At 36.5% G+C, this 22,206-nt stretch overlaps 1 protein-coding gene across 1 annotated transcript in view; it reads right to left on the bottom strand.

Moving 5' to 3' along the window:
- Positions 1-21,120, bottom strand: part of INO80 (INO80 complex ATPase subunit) — a 106,295-nt gene extending 85,175 nt beyond the window's left edge. Inside the window, exons 1-12 of the mRNA XM_044665120.1 lie at positions 20,978-21,120; positions 19,833-19,999; positions 19,673-19,740; positions 16,847-17,002; positions 16,193-16,313; positions 12,841-13,055; positions 11,150-11,203; positions 7,250-7,453; positions 3,475-3,670; positions 3,049-3,116; positions 1,781-1,990; positions 858-938 (exon numbers count right to left, since the gene is read on the bottom strand). Of these exons, the coding sequence (XP_044521055.1) occupies positions 858-938; positions 1,781-1,990; positions 3,049-3,116; positions 3,475-3,670; positions 7,250-7,453; positions 11,150-11,203; positions 12,841-13,055; positions 16,193-16,313; positions 16,847-17,002; positions 19,673-19,740; positions 19,833-19,999; positions 20,978-21,120 (1,683 nt within the window). The remainder of the gene's footprint in view (positions 1-857; positions 939-1,780; positions 1,991-3,048; positions 3,117-3,474; positions 3,671-7,249; positions 7,454-11,149; positions 11,204-12,840; positions 13,056-16,192; positions 16,314-16,846; positions 17,003-19,672; positions 19,741-19,832; positions 20,000-20,977) is intronic.
- Positions 21,121-22,206: the final 1,086 nt, after the last annotated feature.

Below are 22,206 nucleotides of genomic sequence, written 5' to 3'. Positions count from 1 at the left end.
GGGTGGACATGATTGAGGGTGTGGACTCGAAACTACCACACCAATGCAACTACCAACAATTTGGAAATTGGTCTTGATCAAGGACACCTGACAAAACTAGTGGAAATGCGCATCAGACATGGGTGGGGGGTCCCGGGGGGGTTGAAGGGGAAAGGTGGAGCATGATTCATGTAACCATGTTAAAAATGAATATTAATAAATGTTTAAAAAAAAACAATATGAAGTTGTTTATATATAATTATTTAGACAGAACAAGTAAAACTGATTACTGTAACTGTAAAACTGAAAACTGTCAGAGTCAATGTTATTATGATACAATCCAAGTGGAAGGACTCTTCCTTTATGTTATTTGAAAAACTAATTGTTTTCAGAAAATATACTTTATTGAGAGGGGTATCATTTGGATGTTTATTGGGAAGCATATAATTTTGTCAAAATAAAATAAAATGTATCAATAAATCTTAAGAAAAAAAAAGTAGGATGGGAGGCAGTTAAGTGCCTCAGTGGATGGACAGCCAGGCCTAGATATGGGAGGTCCTGAATTTAAATTTGACCTGAGACACTTCCTAGCTGTGTGACCCTAGGCAAGTCACTTAACCCCCATTGCCTAGCCCTTACTGCTCTTGTGCCTTGGAACCAATACTCTTGTATTGATCCTAAGACAAAAAGTAAAGGTTTTAAAAAATAAAAATTAAAAAAATATACAGTGGGCAGAAATTCAAGCAAAGGAAACAAAAGCTAGAGTAAAAGCACAGGGACACAAGATGGATAGCAGCAACAGGATTATAAGTTCAGGTGAATAAGAGCACAGAGAAGGAGGAAGGGAGTAATATGAGAAAGAAACTGAGTTCACCTACTTCAGCCAGATGTGCCAAGAGGGCAATGCTTTGCACTGTTTTACCGAGACCCATTTCATCAGCCAGAATTCCATTAATGCCCTGAAAACAAAAAGAGAAAGAGAAACAATACAAAATATAGCTAGTACTTCCTGACATAATATACACTAGTGGTTCCCAAACTTTTTTGGCCTACTTCCCCCTTTCCAGAAAAAATATTACTTAGCCCCCTGGAAATTAATTTTTTAAAATTTTAATAGCAATTAATAGGAAAGATAAATGCACCTGTGGCCACCACCCCCCCATTGCTGTAGCACCCCCACCAGGGGGCGGTAGCGCCCACTTTGGGAATCACTGGTCTACACCAATGTTGAAGATACTACAAAAGTTTACCTACACAAGAGACTAGGGACAATGTTCCATGGGAATGTGTTTAGGAATAACTATCCCTAACACTGTAATTATACAGCTAGGACTAAATACCAAACAGTATAAAAAGACACCTATTATATTCACCAGAATCTCTGATTATTTATCTAATGTGAACAAAAGAGCATATAGTTACATTTATTATACCCACCCAAACTGGACAATGTGCACATGCACATGAAAAGATCTCAACTGTCCATTTTTAACAAATAAATTAGATATTTTAAGGGGCTTGCTACCACTGTTTGTCTGCCCTTACCTTCTGTCTTAAAATCAATAATGAGTAGAGGTTCCAAGAAGGAAGAACAGTAAGGGTTAGGCAGATGGGGTTAAGTGACTTGCCCAGAGTTATACAACTAAGAAGCTACCATTATCTCTTGCAGAAAGAAAAGATAAAAGTGTTTGTAAAAGGGCTTAAATCTAAAATGTTTCCTTGTGCTCACTTCTCAATCACCTGGGTCAATGACTGACTTTAAGAAAGCAGGTACAAAGGGTGCCACAGCTCTTAAATTCACCTGCTCATACAGATTGGCCAACCAATTCATGCCTTTCAGCTGATAGCCTTTTAATTTGCCATTAAAAATCGTGGGCTGTGGAATATCCTCCCCAGCTCGGATTGATGGATTTGCCAGACTATAACTCTCCCCAAATCCAGTGCCTGATTTGTTTGCAGCCCGCAGGGCTGCTGCCCGGCTTTCTTTTGCATCTTCATCAAATGACCTTGTCTGGAATATTAAAAAAAAAAAAAATTAGGTAAGATGCTAGCAAAAATCCTAAAATAATTACAGTAGTCCATTTTGTACTAAGAAAAAGAATCACAATGGAAGAACATTTTGAAACCCCATATAAATTGAATTATCACTTCAAAATTATTTGTGCTACTTACAATTTAATAAAATGACACAGCACTTTAAATAAAGGGTTATTAACTTGGGGGGTGGGGGAGGGTCTTGAATTTGTTTTTAAAAATATCTAGATCAACGGCATTTCAGTATCATTGGTTTCATTTATAATCCTGTACATTCTGGAATTAAAAACATTATTCTGAGAAAGAGTCTATAAGCATCACCCAATTTACCAAAGGGTCCATGAAACAAAAGTTAAGAATCTGTGACTTAAATCTTAGATGCCACAAAAAAGAGTTTATTACCAAAACACTAGAAAGTTCTCACAATACCAGTTCACTCATAATATTAATCTATGACAATTAAAAACAGTCAGAGAAAGGTTCCAGCGTAGTGTTTTAAAGTATCTTTCCCTCTTAATTCAACTTCAATTATTTCCAAAGAAACTTCATAGATATTACATCACAAACCATCATATAGCTAGAATGCTGTCTAATGAATCACAGCTCTCCTTTGTAGAGGGAAAACTAAAGCACAGAGTAATCGAAACAACAGAGAGACTTGATCACCCTAAAGCTCTCTTGATAACCAAACCTGTACTCTAATGTAGGGGGCTTTTAACTTTCTGAGTCATGGCCTCTTTGGCAGTCTGTCAAACCCTTCTTCTTAGACTGTTTTTAATAGAACTGAATCATATGGAAATTCCTTCTACATTAACAAAATAGGGAAAATAAGGATAACTTTAATTAGAACACTTTTACATCTTGAGCAGGATTGCTTTTCCCCTTACTATGCTTCTAATTTCTTAATCGATCAGAAATAAACAGTGAACTTGACACATGAAAAAGGAGATGCTTAGAAACTTTCATAGAATATGTGATTGGGAGGAAAAACCTTAGTAAAAAGATTCTTTTGGGGATTATTTTTTTAAACCTTACCCGAGCTTGGTGGATTTGGTAAGCATCTTCAGCATTTTTCAGGGCTTGGGCTTTGTAGTAGTTGCTATCTAAAAGTGAAAACCCACATAAAACTTTAAAAATAGGTTATCTTCAAAAGAAGCACCACATAAACACAAAAAGACTTTATCCTCACTATGCCTTGGCTCTTATATGAGCAAGCCTTATCATGCAGTGTTATCCATTTCATTAAAAAAAAAAATTGCAACTGGAAGAACTCCTAGAAACCATTATTTCAATGTCCTCATTTTATAGGAGAAAAAGGTTATCTAAAGAGGTTAAGTGATTGAAATAACCCCTAATTAGTGGCAAGCCCAATATCGAGGTCTAGTGAATCCTAATTCTGAACTATTTTCACATACACTAGGCGACTATTATATTGCCTATAGTTCCCAGCTCAGAACTCACCATAATCCTCTTGGGTAATGTTAACTACAACCCCTCCACCAATGTCAATTTGTCTCTGGGTGGAACTGTCCTCCAATTTTCGCAAGATTTCTTCCTGGATTCCATCATGTCCCATATCCCGTTTTCGACTCATAAAGTGAGCATACAACTCTGTCTGGGTGATGAGGAAGTTTAATTTACGTTGCTGCCTCTTGGCCTAATTTAAAAAAAAAAAAAAGATACTTCAATACCTCAAAATAAGAAATGAGAAAACATTAAGGCTTAGATCATCTAATTTTTCACAATATATCTTTAAGCCAGGTCAAACTTATGTGAAAAATGTTTGTTGAAATCTATAATTCTGTTTTATAAACTGAGAGTTATGGAAGTAAGAATTATCTTCTTTAAGAAGCTTAAGAAAGCTCACATTTACTTTCTTTAGCACAACATGACTTTTTCCTTTTTTTAGGCTTCTGTCTGAAATGTTTATGTCTGTTTCTTTGTGATACTTATTAATACTACTATTAATAGAAATTTAAAAAACCACACGAAATACTGCCTCCCATCCACCCAATTTGACAGTATTAAAAGTACTTTCCAAAAAAAAAAAAAAGTATTTTCCCAAGAGATTATCATAATAAATATACTCATTCTATAAATGGGTATTCTATAAAATGGGCATTGTATAAAATTTCTATAAATGAGGAAACTGGGTAAAGTGCCTGAGGACATACAATTAATAAGTGATATTGCAAAGCCTAGGACAGGTAAATATGTTGGCACTATGCACTCAATAGTAATTATTACAAACAGTTATATAAAAAATCCTAAGCCTATATCACAGAACTCAACACAGCTGGTTTACATGAGTTTCATGTAATACATTTTTGGCAAAGAATCTATGATTTCACCAACAGGGAGAAATGTGGAGTAGGACTACCAACTATATGATTTAGTTTGACCTAGTAGGTAAGTGTCAGGGAATTGCCCAAAGCATGAAGAATTAAGCTATATTAAATAGATAAGAATTTTGAATTCCTCTGCTCTCCAATGATAAGCTCTACTTATGAAGGCTAACGTTTTCTCAAAGAGAAGACTATTCCCAGGATTCTGCCTGAAGTTCCAGGACCACTTAAAAATTTTCAGTATGTCTATGTTTTATGCTTTAACCTGGGCAACCTAAATTCAAACTGTTTATGAATTCACTAAGAATAATCAAGACCAGCTTAGTAAACAAAATTATTCTTCAAGTAAGACTAACACAAATTGAAGTTCATGCCAATAAGCAGAAAGGAAAATAAAAATTGGAATTTAAATGAACATCACAAATAGAGAAAAATTTTTGTTTATTATAGGGTGTCCACTGCTGCAACACTAAAGTGAGATGAACTTTTCAGAAGGAAAGCATTTAAAACATCTTCCTTCACCTTCATCAAGAAACCATACCCCTTGAATAAGTGAGTAATCATATATTTATTAAGGGAGCAATAAATGTCTATCAAAAGCAGCTGTTTTTGAACTTCAAGAGGAAAAAAACCGAAGACAAACAAAAATACCATGCCTACCAATTCTCAATGTAAATGCTTGGACACTTGACAGACTTACCTCGCAGTCTAAACTGCCTAAAGACTTTGAAGATGCACTGTTAAATTTAAAATATCTCTTAAAGCTCCAAAAGATAGTAACTGTGACACATAAAAACTAGATTTTTATCTCAGACTCAAGGCAGATTCCCTGAAAGCTCTGAAAAGGGTTGCCTAAATCTCTATGCAAGCTAAGAAGCATGTCAAATTGGCAAAAAGAAGGTGCTTTAAAAGATACCCCAGCATTTAGCCACATTAATAGGGGACTCAAATCCTTGGTCATAACCACACATTTTTAGAATCCTGCTATTCACCCCCACCTCCTCCATTATGGCAGTATTCCTTTAGAATTCTATTTCAAAGGGAAAAAGGTATCATGTAGCAGCTTTCCTAAAGAATGTGGAGAGCTGTTCTTTGACCTGGTCAAAGGGAAAGGTTTCTAGAGGCTACTACAGTCAAACTCAACTAGAATCACTTTGTTGAAGCTAGTAACAAGTGGCTAAAGATGTATAGTCATACTTTTTGACAGGTTCTTTATATTTTATTAACAAGGGAATTGTTTGGTGTACTGCAGTACTGGGTAGCTACTGTAGCATTTGTCTTTGGTGTGGGATAGTTAGTACAGGTTCTGATGCCAAAAAAATACTTATGTATTTCTTGAACTACAGAATTCTACCTATTTAGGAAGCAGTATCTCAAAAAGGACTGCTCATAGCTACATCTTGTTATCCCATGGGTAGAGTGACATATGAAAGCAACTTGGTTCTTCTAAGTCTGAACAAGTCCTGAAATACTGGGGTTTTTCTGGTAGTTTATGTTAAGATGCTTTTCTTCTAGCCCCGGAGTTGGCAAATTACCACCAAAGGGCCAGTATATTTTAAAACATAAAAACATTCTTAGCTCATCCTACAAGGCCAGCTCACAAAATTATTTTGCCAAATTTCCACACACCTCCTAACCTCCAAAATGGTGTTGAGGGCAGTACTGACAATTATTGGCATTGGCTCACTTTCCTCTCTTCCTAAAGTCTCTAACAAATAAATGATCTTCTGTAAAGCTCCTACACATTTTATCAGTGTTTGGGGAAATGACAACAGCATAGCCCTCTCCCTAAAGTCTTACAGAAACTTTCATGTTGTCTCTACTATTCAGGCAGAATAATTAGACCCTATTTGGGGATTACTAAAACCTTCTGGTAAGCCTTTGGTTACCAGATTCCAACTTGAAAGTAGATATTTATATGCAATCTCTTTTGCTTTCACTGATATGGATATAGCTAATTTCTGGATCGATCTCTTTCATCATAGACTGGATCTGCTATATTCTTGATGGAATAACATTTGTTCTGAAACAATCAGATGTAGCCAGCAGTGCCCACACTTCCAGGCCCTATTTTTTTTCTTCATCCAGGAGGTCATGTTGATCCTACCACTGCTCCACAGGACTAGCACCTTCAAGTAACTCTTGGTGGCAGAGAAGGTCTTTGTGTGTAGCTGAAACTTGCACACTTGCAGGTAAAACATCAGCATGGCCAGGTCAATCATCCTGGGTCCCGGTCAGACCTTTGTTTCCAATCAGCTGTCAGTTCCACTTTTGTTTCACCATCTACCTCTTTTTTCCCCACCTGCAGAATATGCCTCCAAGTTCTCTGTTTATCCTTTCCCCATCCATCGCCTTCTTTCTTTTCTTGTATTCTTATCCAACCTTCCTATTTACTGGTTGCATCTACTCTTCTGCTCCCCTCTCCACTATATATGTGTACATAGCACCACATGCATATTTCCAACCCAGCTCTTCTGGCATTAGGCTCAGGAACTGTTTGGCCTATCACTTGCATAATGTGGACAGGCAAGAGACAAATGGTCCCTGATCTGGTTTAGCCCCAAGGTAGTTTAACCTAGCACCTGTCTGTCTAATAGATTCAAATAGCAACTGATACTACTATGACACTTGAATCAAGTCAATTCACATCTAGGTTATAAACATGAGGGTGGAGGTGAATGAAAGATGAAGGTGAAAATGATGAACCTAACTAAAGCATCTAACTGGAATTCTAGTCAAATAACATATCTCAATAACCAAGATCTAAAGAAAATCATGCTTCTAATAGAGAAAAAATTGCTAATTCAATTTAGAAACAATGATATCAATATGACCAATCCTGATCTAGATACTACGAACAGCTTGCAGAGATATATATGCCTTCATCTTACCTCCCTCATTTCTTCATCTAGCTTACGCTGCTCCAGGGCCTCTTTCTCAGCACGTTTACGGTGCTCCTTCTCCACCTTTTCATACTTCTTCCAGTACAGAAGCATTTCCTTTGTGAGGCGACGGGCCCGGGGTAGGGTCTCCTTACAGTTCTTTTGAGCTTGGATGGCAGCACGTCGTACCTCCCTCATGCACTGGTGGGCAAGCTGAAAAAGATAGAAAGAATCAACATAAGTGGAAAAAACAAAATACCATATCAGCTCTCCCTGGATCCTAAACATCAATATTAGTCTTCTTTGACAAACATAACTCCTCTATCTATACTCATTATAAATAACTTCATTTAACTATTAGTATGTTCAGTTTGGGCTAACCATTATTAGACAAAACACCCTGAAATGATTAAATAAGCAATAAAAAAAAAAGAATTATAATGCTAGGACTGAAGTAAATAGAAGTTCACTTGTATACTTATATAGAAGGACCTCTCTTAATAACTGTAATAACCGTTAGGATGTGGTAGATTGTCTACTGATAAGCACTGAAGGGGTATAACACCTAAATGGCATATTTTGGGCAATAGCTTGCTATTAGGAGTTTGGGGTCTACAAATGAAGTAGAAATTAAGCCTTAAAGAGACATCATGAGCCAGGCAATCTGAGAGAGGAAATATAGGAGAGGAAAATGGTACATGAAGAATAGAGAGGCAATCACTCAATCAAGTGACAAGCACTTATTAAGCACCTACTCATTCCAAGTAGACACTTTAGGCCTGGGGATACACAAGCACAAAGGACAGAACAATGACTACTCAAAGAAGATTATATAGAGAGTGAGTACAACATAGTTACATACAAGGCAATTTAGGAGAGAAGGATAATCACTTTAGTAGCAGCACATAGGATGAAATAGAGTGGAAAAAAACCTTAAAACAGGGAGACCAATTAGGAAGCCATTGTTATAGTCTAGGTGAGAGGTGATGGGGCCTGAATTAAGATGGAACTTGTATAAAGAGACTAAAAGGTTAGATTTGTAGAAAAAGTAACAATAAGATTTGGCAACTGACTAGATATTTAGGGGGAATAAGAATTAGTAGTCAAGGATAATGCCTAGTTTATGAACATGGGAGAATGAAAGAATGATGGTGCCTGCCTTTCAGACAAATAAGGAAATTTGGAAGAGCTAACTTTTAGGGGAAAAGATGCTAAAGTCTGTTACCAGTTTAAAATGCTCAAGAGGAAGTTGTGTGAAATGGGGCCAAAACTCACAGAAAAGACAAAAGCTGGATAGGGTAAGTCATCTAAATTTCTAAGAGCTGATGAGGAGAGAGAGGACAACAAGGGTCAGTGGGGTCTTGTTTCCCCCCTACCCAGTGTCAGAACTTTTATTAAGTGTCCCTATGTCAGAGCAGGCCTCTCAGGTAAGTGGCTCTCTTTACTACCATATCCTTTCTTATCTTCTGAGAATGAGGCCTCTTCTTGGTTTAAAAAAAACCAACCAAACAAACAAACAAAAAAAACCCTTTTGTTGGTCTTTTTTGAAATACTTTCTGTCTTATTAACAATTCTAAGACAGAAGAGCAGGACAAACAGGATTAAGTGACTTGCCCAGGGTTACACAGCTAGGAAGTATCTGAGGCTACATTTGAACCCAGATCCTCCTGACTCCAGACCTGGCACTCTATTCACCAAGCCACCTAGCTTCCCACCAATGAAGTATTAAGAGAATCAGAAGGTAAAAGATCTGCAGAATAGGGAGGAAATCCTGGATCTGAGGGAGTAGATGTCAAAGTCAGACAAGGAGGAAGAGAAACTAGGCCAATAGTGTCATGAAAACAAAGATATCTAGAAAAGATGGTCAACAGAGTCAAATGCAAAAGAGAAGATAAAAAGGAAAAGGAGAGGTGAAATGTATTAATTAAGAAATCATTGGTCACTTCAGAAAGAACAATTTCTATTGCATGAAGAGTCTGAAAGCCAATTTGCAAGGGATTAAGGATTGAGTAATAGGCTAAGAATTGGACTTTTTTCTAAGAATGTGTCTAAGAAAGGGAGGAAACAGAGGATAATAGTTTGAGAGTATCTAGTTAAGGTTTTTTTTTCTTTTTCTTTTTCTTTTTTTTATTTTAAACCCTTAACTTCTGTTATTTGACTTATAGGTGGAAGAGTGGTAAGGGTAGGCAATGGGGGTCAAGTGACTTGCCCAGGGTCACAAAGCTGGGAAGTGTCTGAGGCCAGATTTGAACCTAGGACCTCCATTCTCTAGGGTTGGCTCTCAATCCACTGAGCTACCCAGCTGCCCCTAGTGAAGGTTTTTTAAGGAAGAGACAAGTAAGTTTGAAGATTAGAGACAAAGTTTGAAGTCGATAGTTTGAAGATTAGAGAAAAAGAATGAGTTAAAAAAATTGTTTCCTACATGCCCAAAAGAGTGCTATAAACTTAAGAGACAAAAATACAAAAGCAAGAGAGGGATTTATTGTGGGGGGAGGTGTTTGAAAAGACAGGAGAGGATGGAAGAAGGGCCTTGGCAAGAAGAAGGGCCCACCTACCTCATTTATCAGACTAGTGGAAACAAGCTGAGCATGGAAGATGTTGTCAAGAGGTTTTCAGATGAAGAAAAGGGAAGAAGAGAGAGATTCCCACAAATGACCTTAATTTTCTCAGTAAACTAAGAAGGCCTTAGCTGAGAAAATGGGAAGAGGAAGCTATGAGAAGCTTAAAGAAGGAAGAGAAAGGTTGGAATAGCTTCTTTACAGAGTAAGATAAGGAATCAATTAGGGAGGGATGAGGATTGTCTAGGAGTGAGGGCCTAATTGAAATCAGATAACAAGAAATTACAAATTCATGTCTCTAGTTTACATGATTGTAAATTCTGGCAGCTCCATTCATCAGTATGTGAGTACAAATTGAGGTACTGGATTACAAAAATTAACATAGAGCCTGGATTTGGCATGATATGATATAGCAATAGGTCAAGAAGAAAAGATTCTAGAGGCAAAGCACAATATGGAGCTGAGCTGGGTAAAGTCAGACTAGAAAATTACCATTGAACTAAAACCCTACTACATTGGGGGAAACTACTGATTACTAGCTCTGCAAGGATTAAGAAGACCAATGACTATAAGCTCTTTTTTACTTTTAACATTAGGATTCAGAGCATTAACTGATGCAAAAATTATTATACTTTTACCTTGAAACAAAAATTTTCATCCTATTTTCTTTGCCTTATAGATAAAAAATGTTCTTCAACAACTAATACAGCTTGGTTCTTCAAAATCCTCATCTTAGAACATTAATGAAATGTTTGCTGATCTGAATTAAATTCTTCAATCTCCCTTATGCACAGAAAGGTTCTCTGAACATTGTTAAAAAGAGTCTCAAGTGAGGGCAGCTGAGTCTACTGTGGAGGTATTTGGGTAGCTCAGTGGATTGAGAGCCAGGCCCAGAGACAGGAGGTCCTGGGTTCAAATCTGGCCTCAGATACTTCCTAGCTGTGTGATTCTGGGCAAGTCACTTAACCCCCATTGCCTGGCCCTTAACCACTCTTCTGCCTTAAAGCCAATACCCAGTATTGATTCCAAGACAGAAGGTAAGGGTTTAAAAAAAAAAAAAAAAAAAAAAAAGCCCCAGTGTTGGTGATTCCTTATACTAGGACCAAGGTTTTAACTAAAAAGGCTAAAAGTTGCCTTGCACATCAAACTTTCAAGAAAACCTTATTTATCAAATAGAAGACATTAAAAAGAGAGAGATTTGATTAGAATGGAAACTCTCAAATTTGTTGATTAAGTTCATCAGCAAAAAGAAAACAGAAAAAGTTCACCAAGAATAGATTGAGAACAAAAGTTTACCCCAGATTTTAATCATAACATAAAAAATGCCAAGAGTACAAAACCTCAAACTTACCTTTCGGCTATTGGTGAGAAATAGGTTACGGGCTGAAGCTTTCTGCTTGTTGGCCTAAAAATTAAATAAAGAATGCATCTCTTAGTATCAACTTCTCTCCAGATTATAGTCTGGCAATAAAAAAATCCAATTAAGAAATTTACACTGTAAAACATAAAGTGAAGCAGCTCATCCCTGAGGAAAGCCTACTTGTTAAAACTGATAAGAGCATTGCAACTTCAGCTTCACACTTGCAGCTTTCTGACAAGAGAGAAAACCCAGAACTTAAGCCATTGTATCAAGTCTGGTTTTTTTTTTTTGTTGTTGTTGTTGTTTTTTGTGGAATGAATCTAAGTTATAGTACATGCAGAGCCCTAAAAAGGAAAGGAAAAAAGAAAACTTTAATTTCTCCTCCCTTTGCCCTCAAGTCGTATTTGTGCCTAGTTTGTAACCCTGCGTAGAACCTGCTTTCTTCAAACTCATTTTGCAAGGGCTAAATGGGGACAAATCTGTTAGGAGGATTCATTTAGGTCTGCCTGGGATCCTAGTTTGTGGCCAACACTCACACACCAGCAGGTGGTTATTAATATTATCAGATACTATTCAATGCCTGCCATCATCTATTTCAACTACTACCTAAAATTCAAGATGGAAGAGCTAGGCAAAAAAGCCAGGAACGTGGCGTAGCAGTTTGGCAACCCTTTCCTACCTTTGGCTTGTCCTAGAGTTCCTAAGCTTCATCTCCTATCAGAGACCACTTCAGTCACATTCTCCTTCAATTGAGAAATCTTACCAGTTCATTAAGGTTTGATTTTATACAGTGTGTACATATGACAAGGAAGAAGAGAATAAGTAGAGAACAAAAAATGGAAGAGAGAATGGTTTAACAGCATACATAAGGCACTATACGATTGTCTCCACACATCCAGAAATGCCAGGATGGAATCCAAACTAGGGTCCTTTAAGGATTATTCTCATCTTCTATTCTTCTACTTTTGTTAAGAATACCTAGCTTCTTTTAAAATGGTAATGCTATATTATCCCTCTCTGAAGCTGAAAAGTTTGCACAATCCAGTTCCAAAACATCACTCAGGATCACAGTTTTAATTTTTTTTTTTTAAACCCTTGTACTTCGGTGTATTTTCTCATAGGTGGAAGAGTGGTAAGGGTGGGCAATGGGGGTCAAGTGACTTGCCCAGGGTCACACAGCTGGAAGTGGCTGAGGCCGGGTTTGAACCTAGGACACCTCCTGTCTCTAGGCCTGACTCTCACTCCACTGAGCTACCCAGCTGCCCCCCACAGTTTTAATTTTTAACAAGATTTTATTCTTATTTTGTTCTTAGTCAAGACCAAGATTTTTCAAGTTCTTTACAAAAACTATCACTTGGCTTTCTTCTTGTCTCTCTAATATTACTGTCAAGATGTGTCCCCTGAGATGTTTACATATAGTCAACAAACTGCATAAGTCTTCCTCCGGGAAGTGCTTTTCCATTACAGAAAAGAGGAAAATACCTGAGAGCAGATAGTGAATCCCTTCAGATTCAAATCTAGAAGGAAGAGCTGATAATCCTTCCACAATTTTCCTAATCCACAAATCAAAGTGTTCCCTTACTTAATCAACCTGTGACTGTAAGGACTTCTTTGCCTTTTTCTGCTACACCCAGACTGATTTAACTTCCTTTCACTTGTCTCCTCAGCACATGTGCACTTACCTTTGGTAGCTCCTTTTTCACAATGCTAAGCCACACTTTCCGCCGACGAGCATTAAGTTGCTCTATGGACAGATGCTTCTTCTTGGAACCAGGGAGAGGTGCATCATGAGAAAACTTGGCAAAGACTTTGGTCTGGTGATGGTGGCGCCGTGGAGATTCCTCAGAAGAAAGTTCTTCATCTCGCCGCCTCTTTTTCTTCACTTTTTTCAACTTGGCTATGAAAGAGACACATAGTCACAAAGTTATGGGGCTTTGCTCTCTCATTTACACATAGGTAGGTAAGATACAGAGCATACCTTCCCATCTCAGGGAGACTTTAATATTTTTCCAAATGTGACTGATATTTATGCTCAAACTCAAATTCATGGTCATTCCAATAGGAAGAATTTAGCAACTTGGAAAATAAAAATTCATCTATGCTCTGCTTAAGTGAACAAAAAATACAGACTACATGCTGGAGAATTAGAACTTCCTAAAGTTGCCTACTAAAAAAAGGATCTGGAAGGTTTTAATTTCAAATGAAAGTCATCCAGAAAGAGCATTTATTCTGATCTAGTGGGAATATCAGGTGAAATAAAAGGAATTGGCAGATGTCACAAAGGAAAAAAAATCTGATTGGCAAAAAATTAAAAAAATCAAAACAAAAAAAAGAGAAAAATACTTAAGGGTCAGTAACAGAAGTATGCATATGGAAAAGGATGAGGAAAAGCAAGGAGATAAACAAGAGGGACATGGAAAAAATAAAGAAGGGAAGATGTCTGAAAATAGCCTTCATGACTGGAGTTCAGACTTTTAACGAAATGAAATCTGTTTCACATATAGTTCATAACCTTCTCTTCCTGTTTCCTTCCAGATTTCCAGGTGCTAAGAGTTCAATTAAGAAAAGAAACCACATTTCCTGGAAAATGCACAACTACAACACTCCCAAAGAGGATCATCAGAAGGTGAGCTTATTACCAACTGGGGAAAAAACTTTATTACATATTTCCCTGATAAAGGCCTCATTTCTCAAATATATAAAGAACTAAATCAAGTCATTCCCCAGTTGACAAATAGTCAAAGGATATGAATAAGCAGTTTTCCGATGAAGAAATCAAAGTTATCAATAACCATCCGAAAAAATGTTCTAAATCCTTCTTGATTACAGAAATGCGAATTAAAACAACTCTAAGATAACACCTCACACTTATCAGCTAGGTCAATATGACAGTAAAGGAAAGTGATGTGAAAAAACTGGGATATTAATGCATTGCTGGTGGAGCTATGAACTGACCCAATCATTTTGGAGGGCAATTTGGAATTATGACTATATGGCTTTAAAAACAATATATTTTCTTGGATCTAGTAATACCACTACTAAATCGGTATCTCAAAGAGATTTTAAAAAAAAAGGAGAAAGGACCTTCTTATACAAAAATATTTATAGCTGCTCTTTTTGTGGTGGCAAAATGGAAACTAAAAGGATGTCCATTATTGGGGGAATGGCTAAACAAATTTTGGCATACAATGGTGATGGCATACTATTGTACTGTAAGAAATGATTAACAGGATGATTTCAGAAAGAGCTGGAAAGACCTATATGAACTTATACAGAGTAAAATAAGCAGAAGCAGAGGAAAACATTGTACACAGTAATAGCAATATTGTGGAATGATCAAATCTGATAAACTTAGCTACTCCCAGTAATACAATGATCTGGGACAATTCTGAGGGACTTATGACAAAGAATGCTATCCATTTCCAGAGGAAAAAACTGTTGGAATAGGAATGCAAATGAAGCAGTTTTTCACGTGTTTATGTGGATTTTGGTTTTATAGAATTAATCACTTACAAAAATGAAAAATATGGAAATGTTTTGCATGATAATATACGTACAACCCAGTCTGAATTGCTTGCTAGTTCTGGGAAGGTGAAGGGAAAGGAGAAAAGGAGACAATTTGGATCATATAACTTCAGAAAATTTATGTGGAAATTTGTTATTACATATAATTGGTAAAATGCATTAAAAAAAACATATTGGAGAGCAGCAATTGTAACATACTAAAAAAAATCTCTTCACTCTGCACACTTCAGTAAGTAACCAACTTCTTTTCCTTGCTGCCTATTTTCAACATTTATAAAACAGCTGTATAACAAAAGGGAAGAAATACAAAGAACTACTAGCCACACTAAGCAACAGGCTAAGTGGCTTGGACTCTGTCCATTTTTACTAAGTATTATTGCCCCCAAAGTAAAATACCAGCCCACTTGAAACTAACTTTTTTTTTTTTTAATTTTTTAGTATTTTCTTAATACAACTGGAAGACTAGAAATTCTTATTTTAAATTTTCCAGGATAAATTATTTGATCCACCTTCCACTAACATATATCACAACTACTGAGGATGTATTTTATGGGTGGATGATGCAGTCATTCCCTAAAATCAGTTTTCTCTTAGGGCACAGCAGACCCTTGGAAGACAAGAATAGAGTTCTGTCTCTTAAGCCCCACCTAAAAGCTTCCCAACCCAGTAGAAGCTGTTGGAGTTTGTATTTTGTATACACACCCTTAAGAGTCCACTGAAGTCTCCATTCCAAGACAAAACCCAAAGTGTGACTTTACAGCATGGGAAATTTCACAATTCAACAATCAATCAAATATAAAGTTGATTCCAAAATTAAATGGACCCAAACTATTTATAATCTGACAAAACATATAAACACACACAACTGGTATAATGTTGTTGATTCTGCTAACTTTGATTTCCACCACTTAAGTCTTTTTTCATTATTTCTTTTTATTATTTTTATTTGTCATTTCATAATACAATAATTGTCCACTGTACTACAATTTACTCAGCCCTTCCTCAATTGTTGGCCATGTAGGTTTTCTAATATTACAAAATAAAATGACTATGCATGTTCTGTAAACAATTTACACAGACAACTAGAAGTTAATATGTGAGCACATTTATGATGTTTATAGCTAAACTAAACCACAGAACAAGATCATTAGGCCAAACACAAAGTGATTTTATCAAGGCTAAGATAATGATATCCTTCCAAGTATGGATTGGGCAGATATTTAGTCTAATTTTCTTCCCTAAATTCATGAAGCTAAGAGTACAGGATAGGGGCAGCTAGGTGGCTCAGTAGATTGAGAGAGCCAGCCCAGGGCCAGGAGGTCCTAGGCTCAAATCTGGTCTCAGATACTTCCTAGCTATGTGACTCTGGACAAGTCACTTAACCTCCACTGCCTAACCCATAACAATCTTCTGCCTTGAAATCAATACACAGTATTGATTCTAAAATGGAAAGTAATGGTTTAAAAAAAAAAGTACAGGATGAAAAAAAAAACCAGTCTGGATACTTGCCTTTCAGCTTTTTTTCCTCTTTGAATTTCTTTTTCTTGGGCCCAAGTACATGCCGCTGCTGCTCATAGAAAGGATCATATGTGGAAAGTAGCCCTGCACTATAGTACTGGTACTGCTGCAACTGAAAAGACAGTGAGATCCATTTGGCTGTTGCCTCAACACAATTAAACCTTTCATTCAAAAACCTAATTTTGGGGGGCAGCTGGGTAGCTCAGTGGATTGAGAGCCAGGCCTAGAGATGGGAGATCCTAGGTTCAAATCTGGCCTTAAGACACCTTCCAGATGTGTGACCCTGGACAAGTCACTTGACCCCCATTGCCTACTCTTACCACTCTTCTGCCTTGGAGCCAATACACAGTATTGACTCCAAGAAGGCAGGTAAGAGTTTTTTTTAAAAAAAAATTAAAATTAAAAAAAAAAAAACAAAAAATCCTAATTTTTAAAAAACTGCAAACTCCTCAATATAGAATGCTATCAAAGTAATCTTCACTATATTAAAGACAACTGTCTTCTATTTGTTAAGAATAGCTCAACTTTATGAGCTCTTAAGCTTGAGGTTATTTTAAAATGTTAAAACAATTTATTTTCATAAGTAAAGTCCAATCTAGACCAGAGACTGTTTGCTCAAAGCAGAAGAGTTGATTTAAATCTCACCTCTTTGTCTTTGCTGTATTTATTCTGATGTAGTTTCTTGTATTTGTGCAACCTCAGCATGTTGTGGAGCTCCTCTCTGGTGAGGTTGATTTCATCATCTGCATCTTCTTCACTAGGAGAGTCTGTGTCACTGGACTCATCACTTAACAAAATGCCCTAGGATAAGAAGTGAAGATAAAACTTGGAATGGGAAGAATTTCCATATAAATGTAACTTCAATACTTTTCCATATTCTCCTGAAGAACAGGAAATGTTGTGTTTTTATATCTGCAGGGACTGGCCCAGAGGCTTGTATGTAATAGTCATTCAATAAATGTATGTGGATTTGAATCAAAGATTTCACAGCAATCACACAGATCATTCTAGTTTTTCTTGTCCTTCTTTCCTAGCAGCAGTAAAAGGTTAAGGGGACATTGATTAAATTAAATGGTGACAAGTAGGCAATTACTCATTTATAACAAAATGGTTCTATTTTATTTGCTAGATCATCAGCCTTAATCTGCTCCCCAGTTGTGACTGTATCAAAACAGGGTCCTTGTCCCTTTTCTATTCTTCTACACATTCTCATGATGCCTTATTGGCTCCATGAAGAGGACCACCAGGTCTAAATACTGAGTTACAGTCTCAATCCTGAGATCTATTCCTATATTGCTAACTACCTAATCAACATTTCAAATTAAAATGCCTAGTAGGCACCTACTTTTTCTTTCTCAAACCTAGTATTGTTTCTAAATAGAATTCATCAACTTTTCTCCCAAACCCATTTCTTCTCCAAATTTTATATTTCTGAAAAGTTCCACCATCCTTACAGCCACCCAGTTTCAGAATTTTGGAGTCATTCTCTGCTCCTCATCTCCCTCATATTTAATCATCTTCTAAGTCTTATCAATTCTACCTCCACAATTCAAATCTCTTCCCTTCCCTCCACTCACAATGTCACTGCTCTAATTTCCTCACATCAATACATCCTCAACACAGATGGCAAAGTGATATTCCTAAAGCACAGATCTGACTCCATTACTCTCTTACTGAAATTTCAATGGACTTATTGATTAACTCCTTATTGCAGCTAGGATCAAGTACAAACTCTACTGTTTGGGATTTAAAACACTTCACAAGCTCACCCCAACTTACCTTTCCAGCATTAAGCAAGAATAAATAATATTCCCTTCAGGCATTCTATCGTCCAGCTAAGTAGCTGGCTTATTGCCCCTCAAACATAACACAATCTATAACATAACTCAGTGCCTTTGAACCAGCACTCCCACAAACTTACTTTTCCCAAAACTCCATCTATTAAGAACTTTTAGTTCTTTCAAAGTTCGGCTCAAAGGCCACTTTCTATATGAAGTCTCACCTTATATCCTCAGTGGCTAATGCCTTCCATCACCAAATGGCCTTGTATTTATAATGCCAGGCATATGTCCCATAATGGGACAATGAATGTTTACTGACTGACATCCTACACCACGTTTGATGCTGAAGATGCTAGCAAATATATTTTATCAAGTCTTTTTACTATATTGTGAACTGGCCCAATTATTCAGAGAGCATTGTTTAACTATGTAATAATATTGAATTATGATACCATAAGAAATGATGAAAGAGATGATTTTTTTGAAAACCTGGGAAGAACTGGTACACAGTGCAGTGAGCAGAACCAGGAGAATAATTTATACAATAATAACATTGTAAAGAAAAACATCTCTGAAAGACTTAAGTATTCTGATTAATGAAATTAATAACTATGACTTTGAAAGACTGAAAAAGATGCATGCTATCCCCTTTTGACAGAGGTAATAGAAGAAGAATGAAACAAACTTTTGGATCTGGCCAATATAACAATTTGTTTTGCTTAACTATATACATATTCTTTACAAGGGTTTTGCTTTTCTTTCTTTTTTCAAATGCAAGGGGAAATGTGAAGAGATTAACAGGTTTACTCCCCTCCCAAAAAAATAATTAACAAGGCCAGAAGAAAATAGATGAGCAGGACAGCTTTTGAGATACAGACTTAATTTGTTGTATATTTTAAAAAGAAAACTCTTTGTAATGGAAACTTGGTTTCATTTACAATCCTCTCCTTTCAGGTCTATAATACATATGAAAATGCTAATTTATTTATTTAATTAATTTTGTTTTTGTTTGGTGTTTGTTAAGTTTGAGGGGGAAATTGGTATGAATAATTAAATCTCAATGAAGCAGGACACTTAGAAACAAACCACAAAACAATAAGTATTGTCTAATACAAAAAGGTCTATATTTCCAAGAAGCTGTAGAACTACAGTCACTGAGAGGGAACATTAAAAGTTTAATATCACTGAATTTATAAGGGCACTGTAAACATAAATGAAAACAATACAATATTATGCAGTTCTACTATGTATAGAAATGCTCATTTGAGTTTGTATTTACTAAGTTCATAAATAAATAACTTTAGAAAGGGTAGTATGATACTGGGAGCAGGGAAGGGACTTGTGACTTTAGATAAATTATATGCCCTCTTGGGCCCCCAGAATGGAAGGATGAACCTGAATGATCTCTATAGTCCCTGCCAGCTCCAAATCTATGAACCATGAGCCTATAAAACTATATTAAATAATGTTAAATTCTTCAGAGGGAAGATATTTCATCAATCAATAAATTATCATCCAATAGCAAGTAATCACTACTTAATGCTCCCTTTATACTTTCTTCCCAAATCTAATGCTTGGTTTAAAAAGAACATTAGCTTGGAAAATTAATCAGACTGATCATATCTCATCTCTTACATATTTTAATTCTTTTTCGATAGTTATCCTTATTTGTAAATATCTCATTCCTTACCTTCAGCCACTTTCTGCTTTTCTTCAGCTTAGAGAAATTATATAAATTTCCTTTCTCAGATTTTGGCTCTGTGTAAAGAAACACAAAGAATAGTAGAATGAAATAATAAATGGACTTAAAAAGTTCTAGATCCAGAAAGACCATTGGACTACAGACTGACCTGACTGCAGGACTCCATTCAGTGAATATGTGTTTAACATTCCAGAATTGCTTGCTCCAGAGGTTTCTCCAAGCAAAGAGTTTGGGGGTTCTTCCTTAACTTGTATTAAGGGATCCCCAGATTGAGGCAACAAAGGGTTATCATCCAGTCCATCTTCACTATCATCACTGTAAAGAAGACAAAGAATTGGGAGTCCACAATCAGAGTTGGGAAATGCTAATAATTAGATGCTGGTGGGGCTAGCCACTGGCCAGGCTACAGAAAACTGAAAGTCTTCCCCACACATAAGAAATTCTTTTAAAGTCAAATAACTGGTATTTTGTTTAATAATAGAGTAGGGATTAGACTTGTGATTTCATTGGTATATAAAACTCTTGGTATACCTCCTCTCAGCTTACTTGCTAAGAGCACTGAAAGGCTGAGTAATGTGCTAGGGTCACATAGCTAGTTTGTGTCAGGGGCAGGACTAGAATCTAGATCTTCCTAGCTTCAAGGTCAGCTCTCTAACCACTATACTGCATTGTTTTCCAAATGATAAAGTAGCAAGTTTATCATACATAATACCACCAAGTGCCCAAAATGAACATACTAGACAAGAAACAAGAGAATATGTTAATGCCATCCTGTCCTTTCAGAAGGGAGCAGAGCAGGAGGCAAGAGGTTAAACGTAGTTAAAAGCACAGAAAAAAGTCTTCAATGGAACACTGTCCTGCCATCTAACTAGTCAATGATTAGGGTATTAGGTCCTGCAGGATCATTTGCTAAATCATTTCTTATTCAGCCTCTAAAAGATGGTATAACATAACCACTTTACAACTTCGACCAGCATACAAAGATGTCTCCTTCTGATGTTTTTGTCACAAATTCACTTATAAAATGCTACTATCTTAGAAGAATTTGGCACCTAATTTTGGCACAAAATTTGGCACCTAACTTTGGCACAAAATTTATCTTTTAAAACACAAATGACAACGCTTACTGTTTTTTGAAAGATTTTCTTAAAATAAAGTTATCAGTCTCTAATTAGAAATACATTGACATATGTGTAGTCAATTGATGAAAGGTAAAAAATAAAAAGCCCTGGAAATCATATTCTCTAAGAAAATTCATATACAATGGCAAACCATCATACTAAAGCGGCATACCTAGAGATATTCCTATTGAAGATGGCTGATGTCTGTCGCAAGAACTGGTCCAATCGCAAGGCCCTCTCCAGGTACTGAAGATAGAGGGGCTTTGCCAGCTCTGGGCAGCCGCCATCATCCCCGGCACCCAGCTCCGAGGCCATAGAACAAATTTCTCCTCATGCACAGAAGTCTCTGACGGCACAGCTATAAAATGAAGATAAAGAGTAAAAGATAAAATACTCTATCTAATTAGACAATTCTTCCCTTTTTTCCCCATATCCACATCATTCTCAAATAAATAAAAGATGACTTTTTGAAGGACTACAAAGACAATAAGAAGAATGACAGGATAATAGGGAAAGGGATATATGTAGACAGGTGCTAATTTTTTCCCCTGCAATAAGAGAAATACCTTGTTTTATTTCAATTTACTTTATTACATTTCAACAAATATGTGTTTTGGTAGTATTTTTTTTTTTAACAAATTGAAAATTTCTGGCAACCCTGCATTGAGCAAGTCTATCAGCACCATTTTTCCAACAGCGTGTGCTCATACTGTGTGTCTGTATCATAGTCTGGAAACTCTGGAAACTAACAATATTTCAAAATTTTTCATCATTATTATTATCCATGTTATGGTGATCTGTGTGTTATTGTATTTGTTTTGTGTGGACATAAGTCTGCACCCACATGAGACCTCAAACTCAATCTATAGTTCTTTGGATGTGGTCTGACTGCTCTATCTACCTGTCCATCTCTCCGTCTCCCCTTCTCAAGTCTCCCAGTTCCTTGAGACACAAGGATAATGAAATTAGGCCAATTAACAATACAATGGCCTCTAAATGTTCAAATGAAAGGAAGAGACAATTGATGGGGCAAACTTCACCATTGTCTTATTTTAAGAAATTGTCACAGCCACCCCAGCCTTTAGCAACCATCACCAAGATCAGTCAGCAGTCATCAACATCTAGGCAAGACCATCTACCAACAGAAATATTATGACTCCCTAAAGGCTCAGATGACAGATACCATTTTTTAGTAATAAAGTACTTTTAAACTAAGGTTTGTACATTTAAAAAAAAAAACACAACACCATTGCACACTTAATGGACTATAGTATAAACATAACTTTTAGATGTACTGGAAAACTAAAAAAATCTATGTGACTCACTTTATTGCAATATTTGTTTTATTGTGGTGGTCTGGAACTGAATCTGCAATACCTCTGAGGTACACCTGTATATCAA

This window comes from Gracilinanus agilis, chromosome 2 (assembly GCF_016433145.1).
Source record: "Gracilinanus agilis isolate LMUSP501 chromosome 2, AgileGrace, whole genome shotgun sequence".
Classification (NCBI taxonomy): domain Eukaryota; kingdom Metazoa; phylum Chordata; class Mammalia; order Didelphimorphia; family Didelphidae; genus Gracilinanus; species Gracilinanus agilis.
Note: the sequence above shows the minus strand (reverse complement) of the source record. Positions and strands in the feature narration are given on the sequence as shown.